Here is a 21,007-nt window from a genome sequence, read left to right on the forward strand (position 1 = left end):
TTGGGCCACCAAACAAAAACAAAAAAAAATCGAAAAGTAGCACAGCATATGCTAGGCATGGCGACTATCTAATACCCTTGAATTAATAAGTGTAATGTAGGCAAGTAAGGGCTGAAGCCAGGAGTTTCATATGAGGATGTTTATATATAGTATAGTTGTATATTTCTATAAACATATTTCTATATTATGCATAGAGTTTATAGAAACCGAATTTGTTTCTCTTCATGAAATTAATTGTAGATAAATGGCACGAACTGGCAAGATCCTTAAAGGAGATATCATGTACACAGATCTAATGTCCTTATTCAGAACCTAAAGAACTACGAGTATATGATATATATGACCATTAGCTAATTAAGCTCGTAAGACTGCAAGACTGCATGACTGCTGCAAGAACTCTCAACTTTCCTCAGCAATCTGTTGCATATTTCATGCGAAAAGTGATATACTCTCTGCCTGCAATATAACAGCCACGGAAAATTAAAATAAAATTTGTACAAGAAACGCAAAAAGGAAAGAAGACTGGCAGAGCAGAGCGCAAAATGGGCCACAAGAGAGAGAGAGAGAGAGAGAGAGACAGCAGGTGAAGGAGCAGAGCCGATGGGGGGATGAGGTCAAAGCAGAGTGTGGGCAGAGGGAGGGAACCGAGAGAGACATGCAGAACAAAGCCAAAGCAAAACACTTCAAACGCAAATTTCGGCAGAAATCTGCACCCATCAACGATATTCCACGTCCTCGTCATCGTTCGCTCGCCTGCTCGCTGATACAAAAGGCCAAGACACGAGCTCGAGTGCCTGTCTACCGGGCGAAGGCAGGCTGGGTCAGGGCGGGGAGTAGATGGGAGGAAAGACGAAAACTTGGCTGAAGTTGGGAGTCTGCTGTTTTTTTTTTCCTTCTTGTTTTGAATGGCTATGCAAAATGAATTTTGAGCTTTAATTTGCTGCTTTCGCTGTGCACTTCCTTTCATTGCTCCCGCCGTCGCTGTTGCTGATCCAGGCCCCTCGGCTGGCTCCTCTCATGTGTCAATCTGGTACGAGAGGTTCAGTGTTCGTTCATTCTTTGGCTCTATTGTTCCATCTGCAAACTCATTGCGCGTCCTTTGTTTGGCTCACTGGCATTTGAATTGCCTTTAATGAGGCATCTTTTTGGCAACCCTTTGAACCCTTCCCGCTTCCCGCTTCCCCCTTTTCACATTCTTTCTCATCAATTCTTTCTCACTCTGTTTCTTTCTTTCCCAACTTGCAGCTCAACGCAGTCCGGTGCGCTATTCCATATACTCGGGCGATCCGGATGGCTACTTTAGCATTGAGCCCGCCTCGGGCAACATACGGATTGCCCGCCCGCTGGACCACGAGGCCAAGGCGCAGGTTCTGCTGAACATACAGGCGACCAGCGGCGACCCGCCCGTCTATGGCCACACGCAGGTCAACATCGAGGTGGAGGACGTCAATGACAATGCGCCGGAGTTCGAGACGAGCATGGTGCGCATCTCGGTGCCCGAGAATGCCGAGCTGGGCACACCGCTGTTCGCCGCCCACGCCCACGACAAGGACTCGGGCAGCAGCGGGCAGGTGACCTACAGCATTACGGGCAATGCCAATGCCACCCAGCCGGGCCGCGACAAGGCGCAGCCAACGGGCGCTGCCCTCTTCGCTATCGATGCACGCTCGGGCCACCTGGTGCTATCACGACATCTGGACTACGAGACCGCGCAGCGGCATTCGCTAATTGTGACGGCCACCGATGGCGGACTGCCGCCTCTCTCGGCGGATCTCACCATACTCGTCGACGTGCAGGATGTCAACGACAATCCGCCCGTCTTCGAGCGCGACGAATATGCGGTGAATGTGTCCGAATCGCGGCCCATTAATTCACAGGTAAGACTCACAGCTTGTTGGCCCTGCACTTGGGAAAAAAGTCTAGTAGGAATAGAAATCTAGATAAATTTCAATTGTTTTTGATATAATAATATCATAAGAGGAGATGATACTTAAATGGGAACCTTAGGAAAAAATTAAAGACGAAGAAGAAGCACAAATAAATATCTACTAGAAAGTTTTAAAACAAAATTGTAAAAAAAAAAAACTAAAAGGAAATTACGTTAAAGGATATAACTTCTAGAAGGCGATTTACGATTTATTCTAAAGAAAATTTTTTAAAAGGAAATTATGTTTAAAACAAAAAAAAATCGAATAAAAATAAAATATAAACATCTAAAAAACATAAAAATATTCTATGTAAAATGATATTATATTGAAAAATATATATCCTTTAGAAATCTAATGAGAAAATTCTCACATGCAAATATTAAGTCAGACAGTCTATAATTTATAGCGAAAGTACGGTTAAAGTAAAGGCATTTTCTATAACTATGATTGGGTTTTCTATAGCAGCAGATGCCAGCCACGTTCGGCTGCCTGAAGTTTTATTGAAAAATAAATTTTTGTAATGCAAACTAAATGCGCAACATAAATTTGATTAACAGCCCGTAAAAGTCACGCTTTTGTCAGGCAGGCGTCATATCTTTTTTAAAATATCTCAACACCCCAGAGAAGATGCTGCGGTTGCTGTTGCTGCTGCATCCACTGCTGTGTCCAGGCCGGTTGCATGCGGCATGCGGCATGCTGCCTGTTGAACTAGTTTTGATCATAAAATCACTTTATATCTTTTGGCATCACGAGGCTGAAACGAGTTGCTGCAGTTCTAGGGATTCCTCTAGAGATTTACGCAGACATGCATCAGAGATCCCAATGCCGCCGCTTCAGTGGATGATTGATGACCGCCAGCCGTGTTTGGCATGTAGATCTCTTTTCCTCTTGCTCCTTTGAGACTCTCCCCGTCTCTGTCGCTCTGCATCTCTGGCTGCTCCAAATTAACGCAAACTCTCTCAACTCTCTTTGTTGCAGATCATCCAGGTGAATGCCAGCGATCTCGACACGGGCAACAACGCACGCATCACCTATCGCATCGTGGACGCGGGCGCGGATAATGCCAGCCAGAGCCTGGCGAACGCTGGCGGCCCGGACGCCGATCTTGCCCAGCATTTCGGCATATTTCCCAACTCCGGCTGGATCTATCTGCGTGCGGCACTCGATCGAGAGAGCCGCGATCGCTATGAGCTGACCGTCCTGGCCACCGACAACGGCACGCCGGCGGCGCATGCGCGCGCCCGTGTGCTGGTCCGCGTGCTGGATGCCAACGATAATGATCCGAAGTTCCAGCGCGAGAGCTACGAGTTTCGCATCGAGGAGAATCTGCGACGCGGCGCCGTTGTGGGCGTTGTCAGTGCCAGCGATGCGGATCTGGGCGAGAATGCGGCCATACGCTACAGCCTGCTGCCAGCCAATTCCAGCTTTCAGGTGCATCCCGTCACAGGTGAGTCGACGCATCCTCTTGCCATAAATTAGTGCTCGCAATGTTCGCGATGTTCGCGCTGCGCGGTAGCCGCCAATCCACAAAATGTCGCAGCCCGAACAGCTCACTCAACGCCGTTAGAGTTCGTGTCCGAGCAGAAGCCACTGTCAAGCCAGCAGCCATGACCCATGGTCATTCATTACTGCTCCACTTGGCTGTCGCTTCTGCACTGCTCCTTGCCATTGCCCACGTCGCCCATAGATCAAACGCGCACGAGCAAACGGAAACCAGTTCCCCATACGGGGACGACGACGGCGCTGCTGCTGCTGCTGCTGCTGACGATGGGGCAAGCGATAAAATGCGATCTGTTTGAGATATGGCTAGATGGCCAGTTAGATGGCTAGATGGGTAGATGGCGCAGCCGGCAGCCAACTATCTCGGCTGCAGGCCAGGAGCAGCGCATGACCATTAGTGTTTGAGCAACAACAGTTTTAACGCTGTCAGCTCATCCGTCAATGGAATATCATTGGGTTGACATTTTGCAGGCCAATGTGCATATGTGTGTGTGCGTGTGTGTGTGCGTGTCCGCTCTAGGGGCCTGACTGGCAAAGGAGCCACAGTCAGCGTCTCGCTTCATTTAAATTAAATATGGAGATCGCGTGCTGCTAATCCTGCCAGCAGCCGCAGCAGCCGCAGCAGCAGCAGCAGTAACAACAGAGGCTCTGGCAAACTCGTTTTTCCTGACATGATTTTCTTTTGGCCGCCACGCTGCCAGGCATGACATTTTGATGGCAATAGGCGGAGGCACCACCAGCACCACTGGCACACCACCAGCCAACACTTTGGCATTAATCATCTGCGACCCAGTTACGAGCCACATTTTCAAAACCAATCAACAATTGTTAGCGGTAGCTCTCACTCTCTATCTCGCTCTCTCGCTTTCTCTCTCTCTTTCTCGGTCTCTAGATCTCTAGATTAAGAGTGAGCTCTCATGAGAACTTTAAAATTTCGGAACTTATCTTGTTTGCAATTCATTTGTTTTTCAATCTAATATCTCTGCTAATAACTAAATAGCTCCGATTCTTTATAGAGTATTCCATATTCCAACATTTTCATATCCCATTGACACTTGATTAATTACTAAACTAAAATGCTTGGCCTCTTCCCTTCTAATTGCAGGCGAGATAAGCACACGCGAGCCGCTGGATCGGGAGCTGCGCGAACTGTACGATCTGATGGTGGAGGCAAGGGATCAGGGCACGCCGATGCGCAGTGCCCGGGCACCGGTGCGTGTGCATGTGACAGATGTGAATGACAATGCGCCGGAGATAGCCGATCCGCAGGAGGATGTGGTTAGCGTGCGCGAGGAGCAGCCACCGGGCACCGAGGTGGTGCGCATACGCGCCATCGATCGCGATCACGGCCAGAATGCATCCATCAACTATTCGCTGCTGAAGGGTCGTGACTCGGATGGGCATGGCCTGTTCAGCATTGATGCCAACACTGGCGTGATTCGCACTCGCGTCGTCCTCGACCACGAGGAGCGCAGCATCTATCGCCTGGCGGTGGCCGCCACCGATGGCGGCAATCCGCCCAAGCAGACGCTGCGAATGCTGCGCGTCGAGGTGCTCGATCTGAATGACAATCGGCCGACGTTCACCAGCTCCAGTCTGGTCTTCAGGGTGAGTGAGAGATTTATGGGCGGGTCACTTGCCCAGCGGCCACAGCGGAGGGCAGAGGCAGTGGCAGTGCAGAGGTAGAGCAGGTTTCTTCCAGGTGGTTCCAGGAAAACTTTTGTCTATTTGACGCTTCTAGTTTTACACGAAGTCCCTCCAGCTTGGCTCGTTTGATTTCCTGCTTCTTTTTCCACAACAGTCGTGATCAGCGCGTTTGTCGCCTGCCTTTTGTGCGGATGATTTGTAGCATCGGGCGTCACGTGACAATGGCCAAGAACACGATTCCCCAGCCTCGGAAACAGACATCAGCGCGCCCCGACTCTGGCCTGTCGGGCGGCTCAGGGTGGTCAGCGCGGGTGCGAGTGCTGCAAACTCTTCCTGATTTGCATTCCCAGTGCTGGCGCATTGAGGGGCGGCAGGCAGCGAGGGGCACTTGAAGGCAACAACATCTTTCTTGACTCTCGTTATTCATGGCGCACGCGTAATTGTCACTCTGTGAACTGTGACTGCAGTCCCGCTGCACTCAGCTTTCCCGCTTTCCCATTAACTGCAATTCGTAACCGTCAACTGAGCATTATAATGGATATGCCTAATACCGAATGCTTTAACTGCCTGTGAAAATATGAAAAGCATACAAGGCGAATCGACATGCACTTAGCTAAACAGGGAATGTCGAATCGAGATATTTAAGGACTGTTAGGATCAGTTTGTACAATGCTTTACATACAATTTATATTCTAAATGGAAACTGAATAAAATGAGGCTAATTATATTATCTTTGGCAACATTTAAAATTGCTGAGATCTTAAAATATGTAAATCACAAATATTTCATATTTACTTAATCAATTTATTCAATTGAATTTAATTACTTAATTCATTACATTTAAAAACTTAATATATCGGAGAAATGTTATTCAATTTGTTTCAATATAAATATTAATTAACTAAATTTAATTGAATCATTTTGATGGGCCACGAAAGTATAATATAGGAAAAAACTTTAATGAAAAAAAAAAAAAAGAAACCTATGCTGCGAATATATTCTTTAATTCGATCTAGTCAAGTTTCATATATAGTATTTGACGTAGATGTTTTGTGGAATGGAACAAAGTTATATAGTATGTATATCATCTATAGTAATTTGATTTGCCCAACTTATGTTTAAATAGCATTTACCACCAAAAGGAATATCAGTTCGAAGACATATCCATTAGAAACTTTTTATTATGTATATTATGTTGGGAATTCACATTAATTAATGGGTGTAAATTTTGTATTTGAATATTTAGCTTAAAATTTTCAGCGCTTTTGTGCCCTTTGAAATTCTGTTTTAGAGCCCTCTTAACTGCAAGTGTATTCATCATTCGTTGATTCTCTCTCTCTTTCTCCCTCTCTCTCTCTCTCCCGCTCTCGCTCTGCCTCTAAACTTTAGTGTTTTCTTGTTTCTTCGCGCTGTTTAGATTTCGGCATTTTACTGTAGCAGTTAAAAACGATGCGACTCTTAACATTTTTATCACGTTCGATTCGCACATGTTTTGCATACCCTGCACATTATTGCATACACATGCCTATCTGCAATCCAGCACCAACCATTCCCATTCCCATTCCCATTGCCAGAGACCCTCAGAGCCGCCTGCGCATGTTTGCTTCATCCTTCATCCAGTTGCTGTTGCCGCATTTCCGACACTCTGCTGGACGAGGACGAAAAGCCGAGTCTGATGGCTGCGACGCTTTGACATGCATTTAATTGCCTCTCGCCTCTCTCTGTCTCACTCTATCTCCCTCTTGCTAAGTAACCATACAGATATCCCGCTCTCGCTCTAGCTCTCACTCTGTCTGTGGTCTGTCAGTCAGCTGACCCTGTGCGTCCGGCCGCGGTTCGCCTTTTAAATCCGCTTCGGCAACAATTAAAATTGACACATTTCGTTGCGTTTCGTTGGCGGTTGCCTTTGATTCCGTGCTTTGTCCTCAACTGCATCTGCATTCTTCTCGCTTTGTTCTTATGCGTTGGCGTTGACCAGGCAGTTAAAAAGCTGGCGGAAGAGCTGCAGGAGTGGGAACAGCCTGATTGGCTTGGGCTGTTGGCCTGTTTGGCGGCTCACAAACAAATCGAGCTCTGGTTTGAGCTCGCTGCAGTCAGCATATAATATGCATCTTTGTAATTAAGCAATTTCAGCCACCCTGCATGTTGCTGCACCACCACCACCACAACCACAGCCAGCAGCACCACGACTCGCTCTCATGCTTGGCCTACAGTCAGCTATAAAAGTACACAACAAATCATGCGCCATTTTGGCAGTGTCCATTTTTGCAGCAATATTGCCTTGCATAATTTGGTGGTCAGCCGCAGTCATAGCAGTAGTCGTTAGCCAAACCAAAGAGCACCACTAAAATCAGCAGCAGCAGCAGCAGCAGCAGTGGCAGTGGCAGCCGCACCACCAGCACCACAGTCAGCAGCAGTCGACAGACCTTCTTCCTGCGTAATCTTGGCTGCGGCATAAATCTCGTGACTGTCATTTTTGTGTCTCCATTTTGGCGACCCAAACAATATTTTCAATGTATATTATGAAAAAAAAGAAGAAGATGCACACACATACACACACATACACTGCGAGCTGAGCCCTGCCGAGGAGGCAAACAACGCAAAACCTTTTTTGTTTTTATGCTGCGAAACGGTTTTTGCGGTTTTGCATATTAAATTCTTATATGCGAGGAGTTGCTGCTGCACCACCACACAAACACAGACACACAACATATAGCATACCACCACACATCCCCCCTGCCCCTCGCTGGCCGTCAACCTGCAATTCGGCTCACATTTTTCTTCAGTGATTTTCGGGGCCGCCAACTTGGTCGGAATGCATAATTTCTTTTTAATGCCATTGCCAATGCCTTGGCCATGGCCAAAGCCAGGCACTTGGTGGTTTCGTAGCACCGTCCCCCCTCTATCCGCTCTGTCCAACAAAGCGTTTGGCCTGAGAAGCAGCAGCAGCAGCAGCAGCAATCGACATCGAGCGTTGTTTTTGGGGGAATGAAATTTTTAAATGTTTGCTGCCTTCGTAATCTTGAAGTATGAATTATTGCTTTAAGATTGGATTTTCAACACTGTTGTTGAGATTAAGATACCCCGGCCCAGACCAGACCAGACGAGACCAGGCCAGGCCAGGCCAGGCACCGCGTCGCAGTCAAGTAGAGCGTCCTCCGCTCGCGCCCTCCCTTGCCCACTCTCTTAATGCCCCAAACAGCAAATAATCTATAATTGCCTTTGCCGCATTTATTTACTCCTTATTTATTCTTTTCTTTCGATTTTTTTCCCGCAGGTACGCGAGGATGCGACCGTGGGCCATGTCGTGGGCTCGATTAGCCCCAATGAGCGCGCGGAGCTGCCGCCAGTTAGCAGCAACAGCCTGGATGAGCTGAACGATCCACTGTGCGTCACATACACCTTGAACCCGCTGACCAAGGACCTGATCGAGGGTGCCTTCGACATAGACAGGAACACGGGCAATCTGGTGGTGGCCCGCCAGCTGGACCGCGAGCTACAGACGGAGTTCCGGCTAGAGATACGCGCTCTGGACACCTCGGCTAGCAACAATCCGCAGAGCAGCGCGATCACCGTCAAGATCGAGGTGGCCGATGTCAATGACAATGCGCCCCGCTGGCCGCTCGATCCGATCGAGCTGCAGGTGAGCGAATCACTGCCCGTGGGCGCCATCATACACAACTTCACGGCCACCGACGCGGACTCCGGCACCAACGGGGAGCTGCAGTACCGCCTGCTGCGCTACTCGCCCCAGCTGAACGAGAGCCTGGAGAGGGCGACGCCGCTGTTCGCGCTGGACTCGTTGACGGGCTCGTTGAGCCTGCAGGCGCCACTGGACTATGAGTCGCTGCAGGAGTATTTGCTCATTGTGCAGGCACTGGATCAGTCCTCCAATGTTACGGAACGACTGCAGACCTCGGTCACGGTGCGCCTGCGCATCCTGGATGCCAACGACAATGCGCCGCAGTTTGTGGTGCCCAGCACCAGTGGTGCCAGTGGTGCAGGTGGTGCAGGTGGTGCTGCCACAGTGTATGTGAGCGATGCCACACGCATTGGCGAAATGGTCACGCATATTGTGGCCGTGGATCGGGATGCTGGCGAGAACGGGCGCATCAGCTACGACATTGTCAGCGGCAACGGCGAGGGACGCTTTCGCATCAAGCCCCAGTCGGGCATCATTGAGCTGGCCAAGACGCTGCCACCTGCCTCCGAGCAGCTGGACAAGACTGGCCGATTCACACTGACCATCCGTGCCAGCGACCATGGCGCTCCCTCACCACAGCACACGACGCTCAGCCTTCAGCTGCTGGTGCAGGGCAGCCACAGCAATCCGCCCCGATTTCTGCAGGCCGTTTACGAGGCGACCATCCTGGAGAATGTGCCCAGCGGCAGCTTCGTGCTGCAGGTAGCCGCCAAAGCCTTTCATGGAGCCGACAGTGGTAAGCAGACTTGTAGAATTAAATATGCTATGGAATAAGTATTAACTAATTATTAAATTGTGGAAGGAAAACTGATTCATCACTCATTAACGATTAGGACTTCAGATCAGTCGCACTTTGACTTTACACCTCTAATTTTGCTTTCACTAATGTCCCACTGAAATCCAATCTCCCATCCACAACAGCGAATCTCAGTTATGAAATACCCAATGGTGTAGCGGACAACCATTTCCATGTGGACTGGCAGCGCGGCATTGTGACGACGCGTGGCCAATTCGATCGTGAGACGCAGTCCCGTTACACGTTGCCCATTTACGTGCGTGATGCCAATCGCATGAGTGCCACGCCCACCTCTGCCATACGCAAACAACGCTCCTCGGAGAGCAGCGCGGAGCCGGCAACGGGCCAGCACTTTGACGTGGCCACACTCATCATCAGCATTGGCGACATCAATGACAATGCACCGGAGTTCCGGCCGGGCTCCTGCTACGGGCTCTCCGTTCCGGAGAACAGCGAATCGTCCGTCATTCACACGGTGGTCGCCAGCGACCTGGACGAAGGCGCCAATGCAGAGATCGTGTACAGCATTATTGGTGCGTATATCCTAATAAATTTCGGAATGAACTCGACTCTAATTCGAGCTATTCTCCTTCCGATTTCTTTCTACGACAGGCGGCAATCTGGGCAATAAGTTCAGCATTGATGCGCGGACAGGCGAGCTGAGCGCACGGCCCTTGGATCGGGAGCAGCACGCTCGGTACACGCTGCAGCTGCAGGCCTCGGATCGCGGCCAGCCCATCACCCATCAGGGTCATTGCAACATCAGCGTCTTCGTGGAAGATCAGAATGACAATGAGCCGCGCTTCGACCAGCCCAAATACGTGGCCAGTGTGCCGGAGAATGCGGCCATCGGCAGCAGCGTGCTGCGCATCAATGCCCGCGATGCCGACCTGGGTGTGAACTCCAAGTTGGTTTACTCCCTGGCCAATGAGACGCAATGGCAGTTTGCTATCGACGGAACCAGCGGACTCATCACCACTGTCGGGTAAGTCTACAAATGCCGAAAGATATACAGATTACCCTAACAAAATGCCGAGGTAAAGTCCGCCTCAGACTAGGTAGCGCCACATCGAATTGAGGCTTTAGACTTTAGCTAAGGGGATATTTGTCTTGGGTCAATGCAGTGCAACATCTTATCTGCTAGCTAGATCTCGGCGCAAGGACAATGCCAGTGAAACATTGAAATACTTAATTTCCTCAATAACAAGGCGAACTAATGCGACTGCGATTGCGAATCCCCAACTACGACTACGACTACGACTACGACAAGTAGACAACATCCTACGCAACGAAAATCCGGTAAAACCCTCCGCAGCAGCTATAAATAGCATTGGGCCTTGTAGCTGCATATATAAGTGTGTGTGTGTGTGTGTACGCAGAAAAAGGATTGGCTCTACTTTTTTGCTACTTCGCAGAGCTGGCTGGCTTATAAGGTCGGACCTGGAGCTGGTCTCGCTGCTCTCTGTACTTGAGGGCCCCCTCTGGTGCAAATTTATGCTTATTGACAATCAATGATGACAACAATTGCTTGTTCCGTCTGATGCCCAGAGAGAGTGTGTGTGTGTGTGTGTGAGAGAGAGAGAGAGAGAGACGGGTCGAGTCGGGGTGCTACAATTGCGTTACTAGCGCTCAGTTCCGGCCTGAAGTGCAGCCAGATCCTACTCGATTCAATTCGAAGCTCTTCTGTTCGCTTTGATGCATTGCCCCCGATGCCTTTCTAGATTTGGGTTTAGCTTTAGCCTTTTAGCACTGGGAGCACTTGAGTTGACAGTAGCGTCAGTGTTTGCCATTTATACAAACGCGATCCGCTGTCATGTACCAATTTTTATCTTGCGCTGATTGTCGGCAAACAATAAAAACGAAAAACCCCGCCAACCAGCAAGCCCAACCAACAACAGAAACTCTGAAGGAAAAAAAATTCAGGAAAAAAAAAATACAGGCAACCCAGCCAAAGCGAACCAAAAGTCGGAAAACAACGATGAGAACTGAGAGCAGCACCACATGGCGAGGTAGAAGAATTGTAGAGCGACAGTCAAGAGTGGACAGCGCGGACAGACAGACGGTAAGACAGATGGACAGACGTGCAGCCTGGACAGACATTTCGTGACGTTGTTGTTAGTCTTGGATCGCTTTCGCGGTCGCGCTCTTGGACTTGGACTTGGAATTGGACTCGCGCTGCTTGGGCTAAATAAAGTCAGGATTGGAGCAGCACAGCTAAAAAATAAAAAAATACAACAGCAAAAATGTGGCTGCCGCTTGTCCAGTCTGTTGCTGTTGTTGTCGTTGTTGTTGTTGTTGTTGCTAGCTACTTTTTTGTGGAGACTCTGACGAACTGACTGACCGGACAAGACTAGGCGCAGTTGCTGAGGCTCTCGCTTGTTGCTTCGCCTGTCTGATGATCAGCAAGCGCAGCCGACAATGACAACAACAACAACAACAAAACTGTTGACTGACCCTTGGCAGGCATTGCTGTGGTTGTTGTTGCTGTTGTTTTTGAATAGACAACAACAAACTGCGACGGCAAGCGGAATGTTTCTGCAGCCAGTTTCTTCACTTTGACTGATTCAATTCATAAAATCCGAAAGCAAAAGAGAACCGAGCATAGATGTACTCTGAATACCCTAACAGAGTTTAGGCAGAATGGCATATTTAATAATGAAATTAATTTAATATTATGTTGAAAATATATCAGTAACTTGTGTTAGCCAAAAAGTCAAATCATTTAACCATTTTCAATGAAAAAAGAAAACAGTAAATCAGCAGCTCATCGCGGCATTTTTAGTGATAAAATATAAATGCCTTACTAGTTAGTGTATAATGAGGCTCAACAGCAACATGGAGCTAGAGAATTGCTTGGCTGCAGCTGAAACTGGATGAGCTCGTAATTTGCTAAATTCGTTTTATTGGACGACATGCAATCGCAGTCGAGCGGCGAGAGCTGCGAGACTTGCTCAACCCTTTGACTATGGCTAGGATTTTAATCATTTTGGTTTATTATTTGTGGCAGATACCACATACCGGAATGCCACTCGAGTGGGGCCTGCATCGTGCTCTGCTCAGTGTGCTGTGTGCTGTGTGCCGTGTGCAGTCAGATTAGCTGCAACACGAGTGGATCATTTCAACAGCAATATTTGCTGGCAAGCAAATGACTTAATTACCTGGCAAGCGCCCAGCCCTCCCCCTCCCCCTTCCCCCTTCCTACGTCCCTCTGTTAGTCGTGATACTGGATTAATTCCACATCATTTCGTGATGCTAATTGTGGCTGGGATTATGCTGGGGCATAGCAGCGGGCGACTAATTAGTGTCGCTAGAGATGATGCCCATTCGATTGTTTTTACTCTCGGCCAAGCATAAAGCCTAATCAGGGATCCATCGGACTTCCAGCTATGAATTCCTTTCGACGCCCCGCATACTAATTGACTGCATTTCTCTATGCTCCTCCACAGCAAACTGGATCGCGAGCTGCAGGCCAGCTACAGCTTCATGGTATTGGCCACCGACTGTGGACGGTACGAGGTGCGCTCCAGCAGTGTTGCCGTGCAGATCAATGTGCTGGACGTCAACGACAACAAGCCCGTCTTTGAGCGTTATCCCTACACGGGGCAGGTGCCGGCGCTCATTCAGCCAGGGCAGACGCTGCTCAAGGTGCAGGCGCACGACGCCGACCAGGGCGCCAATGGGGATGTGCTCTATGCCCTGAAGGCGGACAGCAAGCTGACTGCAGCTGCCATGCGGAGCAAATTTCGCATTAATCCCAACACGGGCGCCCTGAGTGCCACCCAGAGCCTGGCCAGCGAGACGGGCAATTTGTTGCAGCTGGAGATTATTGCGCGGGACAAGGGAAATCCCCCGCAGAGCAGCGTCGGCCTGATCGAGCTGCTCGTGGGCGAGCCCAGCCCCGGAGTGCCCGTGCTGCACTTCCAGAACGAAACCTATCGAACGAAGCTGCGCGAGAACTCCCCTATGGGCACTAAGCTGCTCCACGTGGCCGCCGTGCGCAGCGATGGCCGCCGGCAGAAGCTGAACTTCTACTTTGGCGCTGGCAATGATGATGGTATCTTCGCGCTGGATTCGGCTACAGGTGAAATACGTGTGGCGAATCCCCAACTGCTGGACTATGATCGCTTTGCCACGCCAACTTTGGCGCCGCTCGGTCGCGGCCGTGCCATGCACTACGAGCAGGGGCAGGCAGAGATGGAGCAGGCCGAGCAGCAGGATAGCACGAATAGCTCAAGGAGTCAACGCGCCTTGACCAGCTCTTCGTTTGCCCTGGCCACAACTCAGCCGCACGAGCTGCGCCTTGTGGTGGTGGCACGCACCACCGAGCCACCATTCCTGTCCAGCTACGCGGAGCTGGTGGTCGAGCTGGAGGATGAGAATGACAACAGTCCGCAGTTCTCGCAGCGTCAGTTCGTGGCCACCGCCTGGGAGGGTAACAGCAAAGGCACCTTCGTCGCCCAGGTGCAGGCCTTCGATGCGGACGAGGGCGCCAATGCACGCCTCCGATACCACATAGTGGACGGCAACCACGACAACGCGTTCGTCATCGAGCCCGCCTTCAGCGGCATTGTGCGAACGAATATTGTGCTCGACCGCGAAATCCGCGACGTCTACAGCCTCAAGATAATCGCCACCGATGAGGGTGTGCCCCAGATGACGGGCACCTCAACGATACGCGTGCACATCGTGGACGTCAACGACAACCAGCCCACGTTTCCGCCCAACAATGTGATCAGCGTCAGTGAGGGTAAGTGGAAAGGTCTAAATATAAAATATGAAATTTAAAATATAAAATATAAAATATAAAATATAAAATATAAAATATAAAATATAAAATATAAAATATAAAATATAAAATATAAAATATAAAATATAAAATATAAAATATAAAATATAAAATATAACATATGAAATGTATAATATAAAATATAGTATATAAAATAATCTTTATTTTCTTCCCGCTTTACACTTTCTCTCTCCTTCCCACTCTCTCTCTTTCTCCCTCCCTCTCTCTTTTTCTGTCTCTTTGCAGCCACCGAGCTGGGTGCTGTTATAGCCTCACTCTCGGCCAACGATGTGGACACCTATCCCTCGCTGACCTACCGGCTGGGCAGCGATTCACCTGTAGAGAGGGACAATCTGATGCACTTCAGCATAGATCGCTACAGCGGGAAGCTGGTGCTGAAGCGTCGCCTGGACTACGAGCTGCAGCAGGAGTACCAATTGGAGATAATAGCGTCTGATGCGGCGCACGAGGCGCGCACCACACTCACCGTTAGAGTGGCAGATGAGAATGACAATGCGCCCAGATTTGTGGCACAGAAGCCGCCCGCCTACTTTGCGCTGTTGCCGGCAGCAACGGAGCTGCTGGAAAGCTCCTCCATGGACGTGGAGCTGGTCACGGTGAATGCCACAGATGCGGATGCCGAGGGTCGCAACTCAAGGATTAGCTACCACATCGAGCCCCCAGTGGCCGGGTTCAGCGTGCATGCCACAACGGGCGTGGTCTCGGTCAATATGAGCCACCTGCCTGCCGCTGTGTCCAGCAGCGGGGACTACTTTGTGGGCATTGTGGCGCGGGATGCGGGCAAGCCGCAGCTGAGTGGTGCCACGCTGCTGCGCGTGCAGCCGGATGACAGCGGTGCGGGTCGCACGCAATTCCTGCAGACCCAATATCGCGCACAGATCAGCGAGGCGGCGCCGCTCGGCTCAGTAGTGCTGCAGCTCGGACAGGATGTCAAGGATCAGGCATTGGCCATAGTCGCGGGCAACGAGGAAGCCGCCTTCGAGCTGCTGCCCAACAAGGCGCTTGTGCTGGTCAAGCTGCTGGACCGTGAGCGCAACGATCTCTACAAGCTGCAGCTGCAGCTGCAGCTCAGCCAAGGACAAGGCAACGGTAATACAGTGGCCAGTTCCGGTTCCAGTTCCAGCTCCAATTCGAGCAGCGGCATTACAGTCTTTGTCAGCGTGCTGGACGCCAACGACAATGCGCCCATCTTCGATCCCAGCGCCAAGTACGAGGCAGAGATCAGCGAGCTGGCGCCGCTGCGCTATTCGATTGCCCAGCTGCTCGCTCTGGACGCCGACCAGGAGAACACGCCCAACTCCGAGGTGGTCTACGACATCAGTTCCGGCAACGACGAGCACATGTTCACCATTGACCTGGTCAGCGGCGTGCTCTTCGTCAACAATCGCCTGGACTACGATAGCGGCGCAACGAGCTATGAGCTGATCATACGCGCCTGCGACAGCCACCAGCCGCGGCCACTCTGCAGCCTGCAGAGCTTCCACCTGTCGCTGCACGACGAGAACGACAATGCGCCGCAGTTTCCGCTGGCCGAATACGTTCACTCGCTGGCCGAGAACGAGCCGCTGGGCAGCTCCGTGTTTCGGGCCCATGCCAGCGATCTGGATCGCGGCGCCTTTGGCCAGCTGAACTATAGCCTGGTGGCGGCACCTGGCGATGACAGCTCGTGGCGTCTGTTCCGCGTGGACGCCGCCACGGGCATTGTCAGCTCGGGCGCAGTGTTCGACTACGAGCAGCGGCAGCGCTACAATCTGCAGCTGCGGGCCAGCGACATGGGCGGACGGAGCGCTCGGGTGGCGGTGCGCGTTGAGATTGAGTCGCGGGACGAGTTCACGCCACAGTTCACGGAGCGCACATATCGGTTCGCGCTGCCAGCGTCGACAGCGCTGCCGCTGGGCTTTGTCGTCGGGCAGGTGACGGCCACAGATGCCGATAGCGGTGCGGACGGACGTGTGGTTTACCAATTAAGCGCACCACACAGCCACTTCAAGGTGAATCGCAGCAGCGGCGCGGTGCTGATCAAAAGGAAGCTAGACGACAGCCTCATCGACGACGGCCGCGATATCAGCCTGGTGATCTCGGCCTCGTCGGGCCGCCACAACTCGCTGACGAACATGACCGTCGTGGAGATTGCGCTGGATCCGCTGGCACATCCCAACACGAACCTCGCTTCCATCGGCATTGCCGGTGGTGCGGCGGGTGGCGGCGCGGCCGGTGGCGGTGCCAGTGGCTCTGGCGGCTCACCCAGCGATTGGATTGTCGGTGTGCTAGTCACGCTCCTGCTCGTCCTCTGCGCCGCCGCGGGCATCTTCCTCTTCATCCACATGCGCAGCCGACGGCCGCGCAACGCCGTCAAGCCGCATCTGAGCAGCGAAACGGTGGGCGTCGGCAACTCCAACAGCTACGTGGATCCCAGTGCCTTCGACACCATGCCCATACGCGGCGGCATGACGGCAGCGGGTGGCGGCAGTGGTGCTGTGGCCTCCGGCCAGTTTGCACCGCCCAAATATGATGAGATTCCACCGTTCGGGCCGCATGCGGGCAGCTCGGGCGCAGCAACCACATCCGAGCTCTCCGGCTCCGAGCAGTCGGGCTCGAGTGGCCGCGGCTCGGCGGAAGATGATGGCGAGGATGAGGAGATACGCATGATCAACGAGGGACCATTGAGCCACCGTGCTGGCGCCGGCGCCGGCAGCGACGATGGCCGCATTTCGGACATCTCGGTGCAGAACACGCAGGAGTACCTCGCCCGCCTGGGCATCGTGGACCACGATCCCAGCGGCGGTGGCACCGGCGCCGCCTCTAGCATGGCCGGCTCCAGCCATCCCATGCCCATGGCCATGCCCATGCCCACGCTGCATATGTTCGATGCGGACGAAACGGCGCGCTCGGACATCACAAATCTGATCTACGCCAAGCTGAACGACGTGGCCGGCGCTGGCTCGGAGCGGGGTAGCAGTGCGGACGACGCGGCCACCACGGCGGGCAGCATCGGCACCGTGGGCCACGGCCACGGGCACGGCGTGATGGCCAGCTATGGCGAGGTGCCAGTGCCGGTGCCGGTGCCCGTCGTCGTTGGCGGCAGCAATGTGGGCGGCTCGCTCAGCTCCATTGTGCACAGCGAGGAGGAGCTGACGGGCAGCTATAACTGGGACTACCTGCTCGACTGGGGACCGCAGTACCAGCCGCTGGCGCACGTCTTCTCCGAGATAGCCAGACTGAAGGACGACACGATGTCGGAGCACAGCGGTCACAGTGGCAGCGGCGCCTCGTCCAGCGCGAAGAGCAAACAGTCCCTGGCCCACTCCTCGCACTCCTCGGGCGCTGGCAGTGTGGTGCTGAAGGCACCACCCGCACACATTCCACCACCGCTGCTGACCAACGTGGCACCGCGCACCATCAATCTCCCCGTGCTGGGCAATGCGGGTGGCCTACGCCTGCCGCCCCACCTCAGCATGTCCGGTCTGCCACGTTCGCCCATCGGCCACGAGGCCAGCGGCGGCTTCAGCACCTCCTCGGCCATGTCGCCATCGTTTTCGCCTTCGCTCTCGCCGCTGGCAACGCGTTCGCCATCGATTTCGCCCCTGGGCGGGCCGCCCACTCACATGTCGCACGTCTCTCTGCCACGCCACGCCCCCCAGCCCAGCCAGCGCGCCAATGTGGGCACGCGAATGTGAACCGTGAACTGAACCCGCAATTCCCCCCAAATCTGTGTGATCAAACATTAGAGTTAACCCACTTAGCGTACTTAGTTCTAGTTAGTGCCAGAGACTTGGATTCGTATAGAGCGCAGCTGCACATGCATAGTATTAATTGCACCACAACACATAAGAAATACACCCACACACACACTTACACACATATGCATTATCAAGTAAATACAAAGGTCCAGGCAACACTTTTCAGAGATTTCCATGAATCCTTATGAAGTTAGTTTCCAAAAAGTTGTTCAAAAGAAATTATTTAATCATAACTTATTATATCACTTCAATTATTTAATATTCGCTTGCTTTGTTGTTAATTAAGTTTGTATTAAATTAATTTCCATAAGTCATGATGCATTCATTACGTATCGCATTCCATTGACGAGTGTTGCTGGGAACTCATTAGGCACATCAACATACCAACACCAACACCAAGACACACACACACTTATACACACCGGCACGCATAGCTGTTGTATGTAATGTATATATAGTATATGTACGATTGTAGTAGTAACACGACCACAAAGCCAACAAAGACTCTCTGATAAATATGCTTGGTTGGCCGCCTCGAAGCGCCAACGGGCCGAACAGACAAAAAAAAACAAAAAAACCAAGCCAGCCATAAGTTGTAAGCATTTCTTAAAAGCTAAACAGAAAAGTAAGGAGAAGAAGATAAATAAAGAAAATAATAATAAGGCAGACATAAAACGTAGAGCCTAACGTAGTACGTAACGAGTAGTACGTAAACGATGTAGAGTTAAGCATAGAACTAAACTAGTTTTTTCTTCGCTACGAAGCGCGAACGAAAGGAAACGCGACTAAACGAACCAAGTGCACTTCACCATTAAACATTACCATTTAGAATCGAACAAGAAGAAGAATATAGCAAAAAAAAAAAATGAGAAGAACGCTCGCATGTCTGCCTCCATTCCCATTCCCATTCCCTTACGTATCCCTATTCCCATTCTGATTCCCCCACACCATGATATCGCATTATCAAAATACAGAGAATAATCAACCTGCGATACTGAGAAATGAAGAGAAAGAGCCGAGTGCCAAGGGAAGGCAGGAGGCTGAGGAGGAGTAGGAGGAGTGGGCGGGAGAGGGAGAATTGTAAAAAGTTGTTTTTAGTAATCATTGGAGAGCCCTTGTAAATGTTTTTCCATACTTAGCACGATATATGCACACATATACCATCTACGATATACACGTACGATTAACGATATAACGATATATGCCTTTAGATATTTAGCCCTTAAGTTGTAGTTTCTTAGAAATTTTTCACTTTATGTGTGATGCTAATTGTTTAATTCTCTCTCTACGATCTAGCAAAGCTGTAAAAATCGATATATAAATAATATATGTATATGCGTATATATTCTGTATTCCATTCTAGATCTAGAGCATTATGCTTAAGCCTTAGATTGTAATAGCGAAAGAAACAATCAAAAATAAATATGAAATATACTAAAATACCAGTTGAGTTCTTCTTGCCGCATTCAGCGTGTTACAAATTGCTGTTGTGTTTGTGATTAATTTCCATTAACGTTTCGACAGCCCCGGGCGGTCAGCCACCAAGCAGCACCACCACCAGCTAGCAACCACCAGGCAGCAACCACAAGGACTGCAAATTTACAGACATCGACGAGGAGCTGGAAATGGATTGCCGGCAGAACGCCTTCATTATTATTATTTTTGCAGTTGTTTTGCTTGCATGCCCTTACAGTGGGTATTATAATTATGTCACGCAATGTGTTACACATAAAGGCAGCCCTTGGCAAGCCGATAAGCTATCTCCATCTCCAACTCCATCTCAATCTTGATCGCAATCTTAATCTTAATCGTGGGTATGAACTGTGTAGTTATTTATTTTCGCTGCGAGCACTCCACATATATCAGATGGATGGGATCATGCCTTGTATATCAAAAAGGGCTCATGGAATTAATCGCTTCATCATTTGGCAACTTAAGGTAAAATATTTTAAATAGTTTTTAATCAATATGAAATTGCAGTTTGAAATAGAGTATAGAAACTTCTGCAACTTGGGCAGGCACATGTTGTAGGTGGCAGAAACGTAGCTGAACTCTTGAACTGGCATGCCACATACGCAGCAGCCGCCGACTCACCAACCAGCCTGCTCCAAACTCCGGCTTGTTGTCGCGCTTTGCAATCTGAGTCGAGGATAGGCGGAGGCCGTCTTGTTGAAGCAGTTGCTGCTGCCGCTACTGCTGCAGTTACCGCAAATTCTAGACGTGCAGCAGCCGAAGCGAAGAAGGGCCAACTGCCTGATGAAGGGAAGCAGCGGATTGAAAGGCAGCAGCAGCAACAGCAGCAGGATGGGCAGCAGGAGGAGCACCAGCAGGAGCAGCAGCCGTCCGAGCGACGTCGCACTTTGTCTTCATTTCAAAGCCGTTGCATGAACTCATTTATTTGTTTCTGATTTCTGGCCACTAACACACCTCTCCCAGCGCTGGCCCCCTCGCATGTCAGCTCCCCCCTTAGGCCCTGTCGTCATTATCATTATTCTGCTGCACACTCCTTTTGACCAGTTGAGTTATTTCCATTTGCCAGTTTCGACTTTCGGACTGGATTTGCTGCTCCTGCTGCTGCTGCTCCTTCCACCTATTGGTATCAATTGCAGTGGATCTTGCTTTTGTTTTTGGTTCTTTTTTACTTTTGTTTGTTATTTTCGCTATAGTCACATGGCGTTCCACTCCCGACCGGGTTATTATTATTAGTTGCGCGTCAATTCATATTACATGTAATGCAAACAACTGCAAAACTAGCATCTTTAGCTGGAGGATCAGCTGCAAGAGCAACAGCAATGCTGATGATGATTATGGGTTGCTCTCTCGCCTAGGTATTCATTTTGGGACACGCAGCATTCCTTTTGTTTTTGGGGTGTGTACGGCAGACAG

At 50.7% G+C, this 21,007-nt stretch overlaps 1 protein-coding gene across 1 annotated transcript in view; it reads left to right on the forward strand.

The window, feature by feature from the left end:
• ds (dachsous cadherin-related 1) overlaps window positions 1–19,561 on the forward strand; it is an 87,581-nt gene extending 68,020 nt beyond the window's left edge. Inside the window, exons 4-11 of the mRNA XM_018004253.2 lie at window positions 1,246–1,877; window positions 2,907–3,375; window positions 4,534–5,036; window positions 8,353–9,514; window positions 9,700–10,107; window positions 10,187–10,559; window positions 13,021–14,321; window positions 14,607–19,561. Coding sequence (XP_017859742.1) covers window positions 1,246–1,877; window positions 2,907–3,375; window positions 4,534–5,036; window positions 8,353–9,514; window positions 9,700–10,107; window positions 10,187–10,559; window positions 13,021–14,321; window positions 14,607–18,058 — 8,300 coding nt within the window. The 3' untranslated portion in view covers window positions 18,059–19,561. The remainder of the gene's footprint in view (window positions 1–1,245; window positions 1,878–2,906; window positions 3,376–4,533; window positions 5,037–8,352; window positions 9,515–9,699; window positions 10,108–10,186; window positions 10,560–13,020; window positions 14,322–14,606) is intronic.
• The last annotated feature ends 1,446 nt before the right edge of the window (window positions 19,562–21,007 follow it).

This window comes from Drosophila arizonae, chromosome 3 (genome assembly GCF_054131065.1).
Source record: "Drosophila arizonae isolate 15081-1271.41 chromosome 3, UAZ_ARI_1.0, whole genome shotgun sequence".
Taxonomy (NCBI): domain Eukaryota; kingdom Metazoa; phylum Arthropoda; class Insecta; order Diptera; family Drosophilidae; genus Drosophila; species Drosophila arizonae.